The sequence below is a fragment of the Pantherophis guttatus genome, chromosome 4, assembly GCF_059756535.1.
Source record: "Pantherophis guttatus breed Tessera chromosome 4, ASM5975653v1, whole genome shotgun sequence".
NCBI lineage: Eukaryota > Metazoa > Chordata > Lepidosauria > Squamata > Colubridae > Pantherophis > Pantherophis guttatus.
This window is the reverse complement of record NC_142066.1, coordinates 41,537,598-41,551,627: the sequence shown is the minus strand read 5'-3', so window position 1 is coordinate 41,551,627 and position 14,030 is coordinate 41,537,598. Positions and strand designations below refer to the sequence as shown.

Below are 14,030 nucleotides of genomic sequence, written 5' to 3'. Positions count from 1 at the left end.
ATAAGCAATGCTGTAATGGATTTCTATTACAGCACAGTAAAGGCACTGTGGAAGCAGTTACTGAAATACTAAAAATAGTGATTTTTGTTAGCTTCTCAATTCAAAGCAAGCAGAAATTTAGTAGATTCAGATTTATTTGTATAAAAAACTAATAACATAAAGGAATATCAATTCACACTCCCATCTACTCTGGGTATTTAAATCTCCTCATGATGTATCCATGGTGTCCCCTCCTGAAAAATAAAAACAAAACATCTTCAAGATGGAGAAACTCTGCTAAGATGATTTGGGGGACAAGCAGAGATCATCTTCAACAAATAAGGATGTTGTTTAAGAGGACCTGTTCTTAAAATTTCACTCTATGAAGTTCCCACATAATCACAGAATTCTTTTTACAAAATTATATTAGGAAGCCTCCAGCAGTCGAGACCAATGATCAAGTAAAGGGCACTAGAATCAAAAGTGCCCATACTTGTCAGTCTGCATCTTGGATCATTTTGTTCTATATTCCCATTTCATATTCTATTTAGCAGCTTTCATACTTTCTGGCAGACAAACCATAACAGGGTAGTCTTTTGCTATGGAAAAGCTTGGTACATCCTCAAATCATTCACATTACCGTAAAAGAACAACAAACATAGGATGTGGAGTCCTAACTTTTGGTGGCCTGGCTGAAGTTAGAAAGCTCAATTGTTTGCAATTAATTTGTATGCTTGCCGATTAGATCTTAATTTCAATAGAATGAGTTCATATAACATACTGCCATAATGTACTTTTTATAGTTCATAATTTAGCATGTTGCTTTTTTTAAACCCAAGTGTTATAGCACAGTATATAAATGTTGCCATTAGGAAAAATAGCTGCTACAAGGGAAGATGATTTTGGGACTGGGAGAGCTTTGATTATTCTTCACTCATACTTTTACTCACTGAGTTCATTAAACATAAAAGCATCTTGATATTCTTTCATGTATTGAGTGGAGCGTGACTCATCCAGGAACAGGGAGTATACACGCTTGATGTCATCAACCTGAACTTCTGTGCCCTGAGGACATGAAAGGAAAGAGTCAATATTCCTGGCGCACAGATAGCAACCCATGAAAAGGACCCCCACTAACTGCACCATTAAAGTAATAAAACTGTTCTGGTCATGACCACATTCTCCACCATAAGTATACCATAATTATTGAGAAGATATGGAATAATTGCCATAGCTTAATGATGGATAGTTTTACATCATGTACAGTATTTGTGTTGAGTAAGGAGAATCTGCAACTTGTACAAAACAGCCAAGAAAGGTTCCTTTTGAAAAATAAGTTTCCCCAGTGATGACTATGAAGAAGACATGTTATGAACAAAGGCTCCCAATGCAATGTTTTCATGTTAAGTAGATGAAGCAATAATGTACCGTAGTACTGGGAGGTGTAAGACCAACGGAAACAACCAATGTAGATGGATTTGTCAAAGTTTGTTGGGAAATATAAAATTCATTAGAATTTATACTTCAGGAGCCATTGCAATCAAGAAGATATCACAAATATTTTCTACACTGATGCTTTTGGCATTCAATCCTAGTTTATTCAGGTAAGAGTTTCAGTTTGGTAGGAATATAAAAAATGTGTGGAAAAGTGGCGATTTAGTTCAAGAAGTAAACAATACAAATTTCCTTCTACATGTCTGAATCTCTGAGTAAAAGAACAAGCCAGAATGAGGTTTTTGGACTCAGTATACAACCATCAAAACTTCAAAATTATAACTGCATTCCAAATTTTCAAATGTCTTTGTTTTATGACTCTCAGTTCTTATTAATACTTTTTTTTAATAAATAGTTTTTATTAACAAACTTTTAATCTTACCAACGTACTTTAAAGCTGTCGATAAACAGTGAAATAACTCTGTCAATACTTCCTGATCCATTTATAATTTTTTTTTACTGCAGATGGGGTTGAGAAGAACAATAGAATGTTCTTAGCAATCTAAAGACCTTGAGCAATAGCATGGTCCACTGTCAGAAGACACTGTCCAGAAGACATTGAAACATCATACCAGATCTGAGCTTACCTTTCTTTTGCGACAGACCAAGTTGGCTGCTGTGATGAGCTGGATGGCATACCGCAGGGAAGTCTCCAAACCAATGCGGGTTAGTACTGTGTAGGCATCTTCATTCATCTCAACATCTTCTTCTTCACACCTGAAAAAGAAGTCTGACTATAATCAACATAAGAATGGCTCATCTCAAGTAAAAACATAAACTATTATTGTTGTTGGGAAGGGAGCAACTGTGATACAGGCAATATATTTCACGGCAGAAGCTGATACAATTTACACCTCACCGGATTTTCAATATTTGCTTGGTCTCCTTATCACTATATGGAGAGGTTGAAATAATCAGCATACGATCCAGCAGGTCAATAGGAATGCCATGGGGGCTTTGATAGTTGGTGCCACGAATCCTGCATTGCAAGGAAAAGAAATTGATGAGGGGGTCCACAGGACTAACCCTAAGCCAGTAGAAAGAACAGCATGTAGATCTAATGCTAAGAGCTCATCTTTGGACAACAGGTTTTCCTTCTGCACTTTTAATGAATATAAGTAAATTTTCAGCATTTGTTATCACATTCATCTTTGTTTTCTATTATCCCATTAAAAGTCACTACTTGAGAACAATAGTGCAATTTTAGCTGACTTTACTAAAAACATCCATCATATCTAATATTTTATAACAGCTCTCCACTGAACAATGCACTATGATCACATGTAATTTTTCTTTCAACTATCCTTGTCTATCAATATCTCATTGTCTTCTTTCACTGTTCAGAGCAAATCTCATTGCAGCTCAATTTTAATCTCATTGAAAGGGAGTAATGATCCATATAGGCATTATAATCATTTCAGAGTCCTAATGAACCAATCAACCTCATGAGAAAGGCAATCAATTATGCAGGGGAAAGAACAGGACTGCTGCCTAGACTAGTGTTCACAGAATCTGGGTACTGTGGAAGCTCCTTTTTAATGCATTTGTCCATAATGAAATCTTTCAGCTACTCACTGAATCACCTGATACCAACCTGGTTATGCCACGATTGGTGGCCATGATGAGGACAGGTGCCATGTCACTCTCCAGGGCTCGATTAAGAAAGGAGAAACACTCAATATCCAGCATATGGACTTCATCAATGAAGAGAACCTATAGAATAGGGAGAGAGGAAATATTACATGGGAGAAGGTTTACCCTTCCAGAACTTTTTAAGTCAGAGATAAAATACAAGTAGTCCTCCCTTAATCTTCCTAAGCAGGACTGGCAACTCCACTGCTAAATTAAATGGTTACAAAGTGGGAAATTAAATGACCGTCACTGTGTTTTCTGGCTGAAAGACAAAAGGGTATTCAATTTCGCCCCTTTGGCTTTTGTTTGCCTACTAACCACTCCTCTGCCCTTCTAACTGCTCAAGACTTATTATCTTTCTTATTGTGTTAACAGTTTAGTCTCTTGAAATCCCTTCCTCTCCAATCTTTCTGTTTTGCAAGTGGGGAGCAAGTGATTTCTGTAGGTAATCTTTCCATTTCCCTTACTTGCTACTGGTGCAATTGTACTGTTTTTAATGTGTACAAGAATAAATGGCTTACTCTCTTGAAATCCCTTCTTTTCCAATCTCTATGCGCTACAAGTTAATGGGGAAAAATCCGCACAGGTCAAGCACGACACATACTGACTGTAATCATAATCAAGTGACTGAGGGACACTATAGTCATAAATGGTCATAAATTGGCTGTAAATTTATTTTTTTAGCAGCATCATAAGTTTGCTTGCTGAATAAATGGTTGGTAAGGATTACAAAATGAGGGAGATGGCCTGGAGATTTAATCTACATTCTAAAATGTACAACTCACCCCAGGGATCACCTCAGCTTTGCCTTCTTCTCGCCATTCTGCTACCTTTGCATTGATCTGCTCCCGTACCTCTGACTTTATTTCTCCTGTGTCACCTGGAAATATAGGATGAGAAATGAGAGGAAACATGAATCACTGTTACCCATACTTTTCATCTCTATAGGTAGATGGAATCTAAAAATACCTCATGTTAATTTAAGAGTGGAGAGAATATATACGAATCATTTATCCTTTGTTATTTTACTTCTTTTCTTACTAAAATGTATTAACATTAATATAATAATGTTAAAAAGCAATTTTTAAGAAATGCAAAATTATCCTCCCAACCTCAAGCCATTTTTTGTTTTATGGCTTGGTAGATATTTTCTCAGTTAATAAGGGTTCAATGATTATAATTTCTGAAAATAAATAAAAGAAAAAGAGTAAATGGTGAAGATCATACATTTCCCATATATCTAACTATCAGATATAATTTCAATACTTGTTAAAATAAATAACACTTACTGTTATTTACCATTACATAAATATCACAATCCTTAGGTATTCTATATTCTCTGCAAGTGCCAAAAACTTAATTTTTACATTTTTTAAATAATAAACGTTCCATGAATTCCATAGGCTTAAAGTTAGAAGAATTATAAGATATGGAAGTTTTTCCCCCAGTCGTTCCATTCAAAATTTACATTATACTGGAATGCTATTATTTGATTATTTATTATAGGACATAAAAATTATAAAGGAACTGCTGTCCTGTATTAAACCTATTAATCATTTTTTGCCAATCATATAGCTATAGTGAATTACAATTTCTACAATATCCAGCCACCATAAAATAATGGGATTTGTGATCTAACTGGTACAAATAAAGAAAACTACGTTAAGACATTTAAGAGAAGATGTCTCTATGTATCCTGTAGATATGTATATATCTTAAAGTATCTTAGCATCTTGAATCCAATGTAATAACTATGGCCTTTTCCTTGACTGAAAATACCAAACATCAGAGTTTGATAGTCTCCATTTTCTCCCACTCCATTTTCCTACCAGAAAAGAGCGCCAGAAATCCTTGGGTGCGGCTATTGATGACATCAATTTCATGTAGTGAGACTGTATGCACGACTTCCTTGCGCTTTTGCAGTTCTCCATCAGGGCACTGCACAAACTTTGTCTAAATCAGACAGATGTAGTTAAACTTGAATCCCCTCTAACTTATTGCTTCCCAGCCCAGCCCTGTAATTCTGAGCTCAGACAGAAAGTATCTGAAAAACGGATACTTATAAAGCTGTTATAGCATCCAACTAAGCCCAACACTATCTACTCTCCTAGAACTAGGATGGATGTCTTTCTGATTCCTGCTTCCCAGGATTCTTTATCAGGACTTGAATTGGAGACCTTCTGCCTTCAAAGGAAACCCTCCACATCTTGGCCACAGTCTATAGTGCCTGTTAAAAGCTGTCCATCTCAGATCACAATCCATGCCTCCCACTCCCGTAGTAAACCTTGAGTCTCTTTGTAGCCTCCCACAAATTTACCTTCTGCCCCATGGCAATACCTGAGAGCCCATTGCATCATAATCCCGGGCCCGTGTGAAGGAACGTCCTAGTTTGGTAATCTTTCCTGTGGCTTTGTCTATAGTAATGACATCCCTGTAAAAACAGAGAGAGGTAATTTTGGATTGGGCCTGCCATTCAACATTGAATGAAAGAATCAGTGTCTCCCATGACATCAGAAGTACCAACTAATTTATCTTTTCTACTCACAACTTCAAGGAGAATGAAGAAAAAAAAATTTAAACATGAACTTATTTTCTGTTCCCCATCTGTTATCCTTTTTGCTTTAACACATACACGCTTTTCATTGTATGACTTCCATTAACTACAATGATAGCACTGATAAGTCATCCCAATGTCTGCTGGAGAACCGGACACCGAAGAGTTAAAAGCACCGGACCAGAAAGACTGACATTCAAGTCTGTACTTGACCATGGAATTCACTGAGTAATTTTCACAAAGTGACTCTCTAGAAACCAGATAAATCAAAAATTTCAAGTTTTTGCCACTGCCTATCTAGTTTAAACCCTTGATTTTCACCTGTGTCTATTGCTGTCTCTTGCAATTCTTTCCCCTTCTTTGCCCAGAACTCACCCAGCTTGCACTTTCTCCTTGGTCAATGACTCTATCATTTTGGTGCCCAAATCATAGATGGTCTCCATCTCTGTAGTTTTCAAGGTCAACTTCCCAACTTTGGCACCCTGCAATAGGAAGGGAGCAATCAACATTCTCCAGTGATCATGATCTTAACAAAGATGCTTCTATAGACAGTTTAATCAGTACTGGTCAATTGGAGACAGTCAACTTCATTTTCCCCATATTATTCTATTCTAGCATCAACTCACAGATCCAGTTGCTGGACGATCTATTTGAATCTCCACAACTTCACCTTCAATTATCTCTGTTTCTTCCCTGTAAAAAAGCATTCAAATGGTCATTGGAAAAAGAAAGAGGACATATGGTAGCATATCTCATTACATCACTTTTACATAAAAAGTGGAAATATAATTTCAATCAAGAAATCTTTCTATTAATTTGTTTCTACTTCCCATTTAAACAGCTAAAGCTATAACTCTAGTTATGGCTAATTCAGAGTAATTGCACATTAATTGCCAAAATGACATTGAAAGCAACACAAAAATTTTTGCAGCTAACAAGCTAAAATCAGTGTATAAGCATTTCATAGATATATATAGTAAGTCTGGCTGTTGATTTTCTCATGTTGTTCAACTCTCTGGTCTTGAGAAATGTCCTTTCTGTTAGAGCAGTAGACCCTAATCAGTCCTCAGAGAATACAAATTTGTGGCAACTTACTTGATGCGGACACCAATGGAACGCCGAAAGGACTGAGTTAGTGCTTCAGTTTTGCTCATCTCCAAAGAGAAGATTTCACTTCCAGAAATCGCTGTAAAAGGAGTGTCAAGACCCAGTGCTTGGGCCATGCCTGGAAGAGAAACAATAGCATGGTTACTACATAAAGAGAATGCAGCCAGAATTATTCAAGAAAAGAGATTCAGAATGAGGAATATTCATGTTGATAGACCCATTATCATTCAAGATATCAGCAACTCCTCCTGGCTTCTAGAATTTCCCCTTACCCATGGCAATGGCTGTTTTTCCTGTGCCTGGCTGGCCAGCAATCAAGACAGCCCGACCAGCAATTTTGCCTTCCTTTATCATCTCCAAAATCACCCCAGCAGCTCGACGAGCAGCCAATTGTCCTACCATGCCCTGGGATACCTAACAGAGAAGAGAAAAAAAAGGAGGAAAATGGACAAGTGGGAGCTATTTCTTTTCCTTTTATTTCAATCCTCACAAAGCATATTTCTCACATTTGCATTCCCACACTTAACCTATTAATCTCTCCTAAATACAATTTTACACTATTCAAATACTGCATGTAATGGGTTATAGATTTAACCCTATACCGATAGCATTTTAGATTGCAAAATTATAATCGGGAACTTGTCTTGCTTATTTTCTATGACAGTAGGAGATAGTTAAGGTAATTTCCTAGAAAACATTCAAGTAGTAAATTGTAGGGAGTTTACTTATGTTATACTTGTAAATAAAAATGACCAGAGAAAAACTAATCCAGAGCTGACCAGTTTTAATCTTGAAAGCAACCCTCCCCCCACTCCCTTGTGTGTGTGTATGGAGGTACATATTGATAATTTTGACTTATGATCAGTTACTCAGTGACCATTTGAAGTTATGACTGACCTCCTAAAAGATAATTACGACTCAGATTTGAAGTTATGACGCCAAGCTCCCACACCCCCTGACAGTCATGAGATATGTATAATACAATTGTCTGAAGAACTTACATGTTTTTTTCTTAACTGAATAAACATTTATATATGTTCCACATATTTTTATTCTTTAAAAGTTAAGAGAATTTATTTATAATAAAATTCATTTATTTGAAAAACAGATCAGCACAGATAAAGCCAATTAACTGAATAATTTGGCTAATGAATAATTTTTCTTCTCTTGCAGTTTAAATTTGAACACTAAACTTCTCTCAATTATTGCATCAATTATTCTACTCTCTCACTTGAACAAACTGCTTCTTCTCCCAACTTCAATCAATCCAAACACTTTCTGAAAATTATTTTCTCAAGTACCTGTCTGGGTTCCAAGGTATCATCCAAGCCAAGTCCTCGAATGTGGGAATGGGCTCCTGTGTACATGAAAGAGAAAGTTTATTTGAAAAGAGGTTGGTGACATTGTATATTGGAAGCAGACAATTTTCTGGAGGCTTTATTTAATATTTTTTATGGGAGGACAGTTTCCACAGGTAATGATGCAAAGTTGTTGAGGCAACCTCAAGTAGATAGGTAGACTTTTGGAAGGTTTTTTTGAAGATTTTTTTTTTAAAAAAAATTGGAGGAAGCTGACATCTGCAGTTAATAATTTAAGTCTACTTAAAGATCTATCTAAAATGTTTCATTTTCCTTACTCAAAATAAAGGAGATAATTTCTTGTCCATTTTATTTGGAAGTCACAAATAAAAGAATCTGTCCTGAGACTCAGGATTGACTGCCTTGCTGTATACCAGGAGAATCAAAATTACAAAGCCATCTAATTCTACAATAGCTTTTGATTTGGCAGTCATTTCCATACAGATAGTAGCAGATTGATTTGTTAGATTTATTACATAATTATTGATTTAATAATAAACTATTCCATAATAAACTATTGTTCTAGGAAGAGGCAGCAATGAAAACATACCAATACGCTCAATCCGGGTAACATCGCGAATTTCAGGAACTTTTGTAGCCTGAGAAAAGAGAGATGATGATAAGGTTACTCAGATATCAAAACTTTTCTGTCCTAAATCTCAAATAAGTAACACATTTTGGTCTGAATTTTTCAGCTAAATAGACATAGAACAGCACTCTCTATCTCTCTTTCAAAACAGATATCTCATTTGGAAACACCTCATATAAAGTGATATATACTATAACTGTGTGGCATCCAAACACAAAATGAGCTATAGTACTCCCAAATGTGTTTTCAAGAATGAAAATGACCAGCTGTTTGCAAGGAGTATAAATCCTTCCATTCCCCACCATCCAGTCAGAGCTAAAGAAACTTCTTGGATGAGAAGTGAAATATCTTCAAAGAAAAACAAGTCTGGTTGCCTCTTGAAAAAAAGCACCTTTGGGACAACCATGAGCTGGATGACTGACAATTTCCATAGACATTGAGTACTGAGATACCAAATGTGAACTCTCTTATCATCTCGCATCACTCCAAACACAGAATATTATATAATTAGATCATGTTGTTGGAAAATGTCCAGTCTGACTCCCAATCAAGCACTTGATAAAATAATCAATGTATATGAAATGAAACTTCTACTGCAGAGGCAGAATTTATTGCTCTGTCTAAGCTTTGTTCAAAGGTAACTTGGTACGTACAGCTGTTAAAAGGATTTAAAAGTAAAAGTAAATGAAAGTGTAACGTGTTTTGAGGATAATGCTGCTTGCATAAAAATGACAACAGGTGACAGAGTACAGACTAGAAGCAAGCATGTAGATATTAAATATTGTAAGAGAATCCATCAAATGTAAATTAATTAGCTTGCTTCACTATTTTTCAGAGCAGGGGTCACCAACCTTTCGGACCTCAGGGACCACTAAATTCATAATTTTAAATCCCGTGGACCACTAATATGATTTGCCTAATGACTGGCTGGGTGGGCTAGGTGATCATGTGACTGGGTGGACATGGCCAACTCTATGTCACTCATGTCAAGGGGCACCTCGCCAGCCTTTACTCATCACTCCCCTCCCAGCCACTCCTCGCCTGCCCGCCTGGGCCCCAACAGGAAGCAGTTGCTGGAGCTAAGCAGCCACCACGAGAAAGAGTTGACAAAACAGCTGGCTCAGTTCAAATTGGATCTGGCCAAGAAGGATGCTCAGCAGAAGCACCTCACTGAGGTCTATGAGCATAGGCTTTCCAAGCAGAGGGAAAACCTGCGGGAGTGCAAGGCCAGGTACAGGTGCCTGGAGGCTCAGCGGGCTGAGATGGTCAGCCAGTTCCAGGCCATGATGCAGTCCCACTGGAACAAGGCCCTCTTCTCTTTGCCACCAGCGGTGCTTCCCTCCAGCCTTTGCCAAAGCCCCACACCAGGAGGCTGAAGCAGACCACAAGTCAGAATTTCTCCCCCCACTCCGACCCACACAAAAAGACCCCGAAGGGGGACTTTCTGCAGCAACACAAATGTTCATTGCATGTATCTGTCCCAGGGGCTGTAGTTTGATGACCCCTGATTTAATGCAATATAAAAAATGCAAATAATGTTTCTGCGGACCACCAAAATTTTCTCACGGACCACCAGTTGGTGACCACTGCTTCAGAGAATAATCTGGCAGATATAATAACCAAGCCATTGGGTGGAGTGCGCCATGGGAAGAATATTAAGTTATTTGGTTTTATTTCTATTCCAGTCATGAAGGGAGGAGTATCAAGAGAGTTCATGAATGGAATAGAGGCTCGGAGCCTGGGCATGGCTTAGCTTGACTGATTTGTATATAAGAGTTGCTTTGTCCTTGCAATATTGCCTCTGTATTATATAGCTTCTGTGTTTCTGTCTTCTGAGTTCTGTCTTCTGCTGCATGGGTATTGTATACATGCATCATGCTTTATATTATTGTATATAAAGAAGTTTCTTCTATAAATGAATCCTGCTAAATTATTTACTTGTGTGCTGATTGGATTGCTGCAAACTCTAACAAATTGGAAAATGGAGAGAAAGGAGGAAAAAAGAAAGATGAGCAAAGAGATAAAAAAGACAAGTTGAAGCAGCATTGTACTGTGAATGAGGTCAGACTGAAAAATTGAAGAGTACAGTTCAGTAGCTATATGAATGATAGCATCCATTTGTATAAATGTTGCAGTTGTGTGAATGCACATATAGGTAGTCCTTGGATTATGATGGCAATTGGGACTGGAATTGCTGTTGCTAAGCAATGTGGTTGTGTGATGTCATGTGACTGCATTGCTTGGTGATACCTCCTAACTCCAAGATACACAAAATCACTAAGCAGAAAGAGGTATGAGTTCTAGGTAAGGAATGTGAGCGGGGAGACTGAGAAAGGGCCAGCGCAGACTGCACAGAAATCACAGGAGGCAGGGGAGGGCCACCACAGGTTCTTTTTGAATTGTAGGAGGCCAAAGGATGACCAGGAGAGGCTGTACAAAGGCAGGGAAGTGCTGTGAGAGGGAGAAAAAGAGAGAATTGATTTGCGACCTTTCTTGCTGGCTTCTCCACTGAGTTTATTTGTGGGAAGCTGACATGGTAGATAGCAAATGGTGATCACATGACCACGGATCCCTGCAAGGTTCCTGCCATAAACTGCGCACACAAGTGCTTGGACTGTGATCACATGACCACAGGGGTACTTCAATAGCCAGAACTTTGAGAATTGATCTGCATTAATTTTTTTTCAGCATAACCATTACTTTAAATGGTTACTGAATGAAAGAACACAAACTGAAGACTTTGTGAACATGAGAGCCAGAGCAAACAACAATGTGTTTATATTCAAAATGTGATCTGGCAAACTACATGACATTTTTTTTTCTGAGTCACTTTTTGACTACTGGCAGCGGCCTGGACTAGTCCCTGCAGTTTACTTGGCAAAATTATAAAAGTCGTTTGCCATTGCCTGCTTCCTTGGTCTGAAAGAAAGTGACTGTCAAAGAGCATCCAGATGATTTTGTGCGTAAGCACAAAACTAAAACTTATAGTCCTCCAATTTCTAGCCTTGTGCCTTAACTGTTACATCAAACTGGGAACATACTATATAACATTCCAATTTCTCCCATGAAATTTTCAGATCGTGTATCTGGTGTTTAATAGGATCCATAATTGCTGAGGCAAAAAGAATTCTCAGATATCCATCAAACAACTGTTTTGGATGTTGCTAGGGGGCACTTTCCCATTCTGATAACGGAGAAGTAGAAATCCTAATCAGAATCCTTGGGAGACAAGTTAATCACTGTCTCAACTCCCTCCTAACAGCCCTGGTATAATTGACTCGGGCAAGGGGATAAGAGGAAAGCTATGAGAATGTGCAGTATATAGTCCAGAACAGTATTTCTCAAGCTTGAGGACTTTAAGATGAGTGGATTTTCAGAATTCCCCAGCCAGTATGAAGATGAGGGAATTCTGGGAGTTGAGGTCCACCCTAAAAAGCAATAGTTATATGCATACAACATGCTTAAACAAGTAACTGAATTAATGTATCTTCGGAATCTATACGTTAAACCATTGTTAAATTGCTAAAGTACATTAGGATAACCTTAGCCCAGCTTCACATGTTGTGCAAAGACTATTGTTAAGTCTCAACAACCTGATTTAACGTTTTGTGAACTCAAAACGAAATCAGATCAGTACAAGTCACAGCACCGCTAAAAATCTTGCTGTATATATTTCAGAAATCCCAACCTTTTTTTTACAAAGTTTAAAGGACAAACTGGGAAGTGGTGAAACAGAACTAGGTAAACTCCTCGGAGTTAAAAGTTATACATAAATGCAATTCACACGATATGGAAATGTATCCCAGCCCACAAAATGCTGCCTTCCCAGCGAGCCGAAGTACTGCATCCCACTTTTGTCACGTGGACTGGCAGCGAATGATGGGAGCTGTAACCCAGTGCACCTGAAGCAGAGCAGGCAGGGGAAGCCTAGCATTTTCTAGAAGGGAGCGAAATGGGAGGAGCACTGGTGCATCCCACGGGGGTTACTACGGCTTCGCTCCCCCATCAGAAGCTAAATGAGGACCAGGGACCGGAGCGTACTGGCGCGGGGGAAGAGGGTTAGCCGAGTCTCTCCCTGGAACGAAAACGAGGCTGTTGCTCACCGCGGCGGTTGCCATGCTGCTATTCCTGCAACCCTCCTCTCGCGCCGTTTCTAAGCCCCAGCCCGCTCCGCCTCCTCCGAGCCACTGGAAGCCGGGAGCAAAAGCCGGAAACAGGAAGTGCCTCGGGTGAATTGGTACTCGAGCTTCTATGACCGCTTTGGTCCTTCCATGTGATTTTCTTTTTTCCCCGACCGCTCTAGCTCGCCTCTCTATGGAACTGCGCAGAAACGCTTTCATTGGTCCTTTGCAGCCCACGATTGAGTTCAACCCGCCTCCTGTTTGTTCTGGGAGCCCTTTTCAATAATGTTGCTCTAACCGTGTCTCTGATCTGCTTGTTCTGCAAAAAAAATTGGAACTGCTCCGTATCCGTTTTGGATCAGTCGAGGAACGGAGCCAGCAGCAATCATGCACCTAAAGATGAATTTCGGGGGAGTAATTCAGGGGTCCTTCAGGAGAACAAATCACTTTAAAAATAAATAAATATACATTTATATTCAAAGATCTCCCGAGCTTTAAATAATTAGATCAGTTTTCACTTTTTTTCTGCAATATTTGTTTGTTTGTTTGTTTGTCAAACATGTACAAGGTCTGTAAGGGGCTTGCATAAGTGCACCAGCGTGCCTACCGTCCCTGTCCTAATAATCCTTTTTACTTACTCTTTTCATGTATTCAAATTATGTTTATACTGTTACCTGTTATAGACGCTTGACAAATAAACTTATGATTATGATTAAGATACCAGGTATGAATATGAACATGGACATGAACGAGAGAAATGAATTCAAATAAATGGGGATAGGACAGGGATGGTAGGCACGCTGGTGCGCTTATGGACACCCCCTTTACAGAGCTCTTAGGAATGGGGTGAGGTCCAAGGTAGACAGTTTAAGGTTGAAGCTGTGAGGGTTTGAGGTTGAACAAGAGAGTCAGGTAGAGCATTCCAGGCATTGACCACTCTGTTGCTGAAGTCGTATTTTCTGCAATTGAGTTTGGAGCGGTTTACTTTGAGTTTGTATCGATTATTTTCCTATTTATTATTGAGGTTGAAGCTGAAGAAGTTGTTGACAGATAAGACGTTGTAGCAAACAATTGTGTGTTCTATGCTTAGATCAGACTGCAGGCGGTGCAGTTCCAGATTGTCCAAAGTCAAAAATTTGAGCCTGGTGGCATAAGGGATTCTCTTGTGAGTAGTGGAGGACCCTTCTCATGAAATA

General features: G+C 38.6%; 1 protein-coding gene across 1 annotated transcript; it reads right to left on the bottom strand.

Moving 5' to 3' along the window:
* Window positions 1–116: 116 nt before the first annotated feature.
* RUVBL2 (RuvB like AAA ATPase 2) lies at window positions 117–12,861 on the bottom strand. The gene is made up of 15 exons (XM_034415325.3): window positions 12,817–12,861; window positions 8,675–8,723; window positions 8,068–8,123; window positions 7,039–7,180; window positions 6,755–6,884; window positions 6,286–6,352; window positions 6,035–6,141; window positions 5,443–5,536; window positions 4,935–5,058; window positions 3,891–3,985; window positions 3,068–3,186; window positions 2,333–2,452; window positions 2,061–2,190; window positions 930–1,044; window positions 117–233 (listed from the first exon to the last, which is right to left on the bottom strand). Exons 1-15 carry the CDS (start codon window positions 12,829–12,831, stop codon window positions 208–210), a joined length of 1,389 nt encoding a protein of 462 aa, XP_034271216.1. The 5' UTR covers window positions 12,832–12,861; the 3' UTR covers window positions 117–207.
* Window positions 12,862–14,030: the final 1,169 nt, after the last annotated feature.

What these genes read in the sequence shown, in the direction of transcription:
- RUVBL2 (XM_034415325.3), bottom strand. An exon ending in ATACCTTGGAACCCAGACAG is followed by an intron (nt 7,181 to 8,067) that starts GTACTTGAGAAA and finishes CTTCTCTGTTAG; the next exon opens with GTATCCCAGGGCATGGTAGG. An exon ending in TGGTCTGTCGCAAAAGAAAG is followed by an intron (nt 1,045 to 2,060) that starts GTAAGCTCAGAT and finishes TCATGTCCTCAG; the next exon opens with GGCACAGAAGTTCAGGTTGA.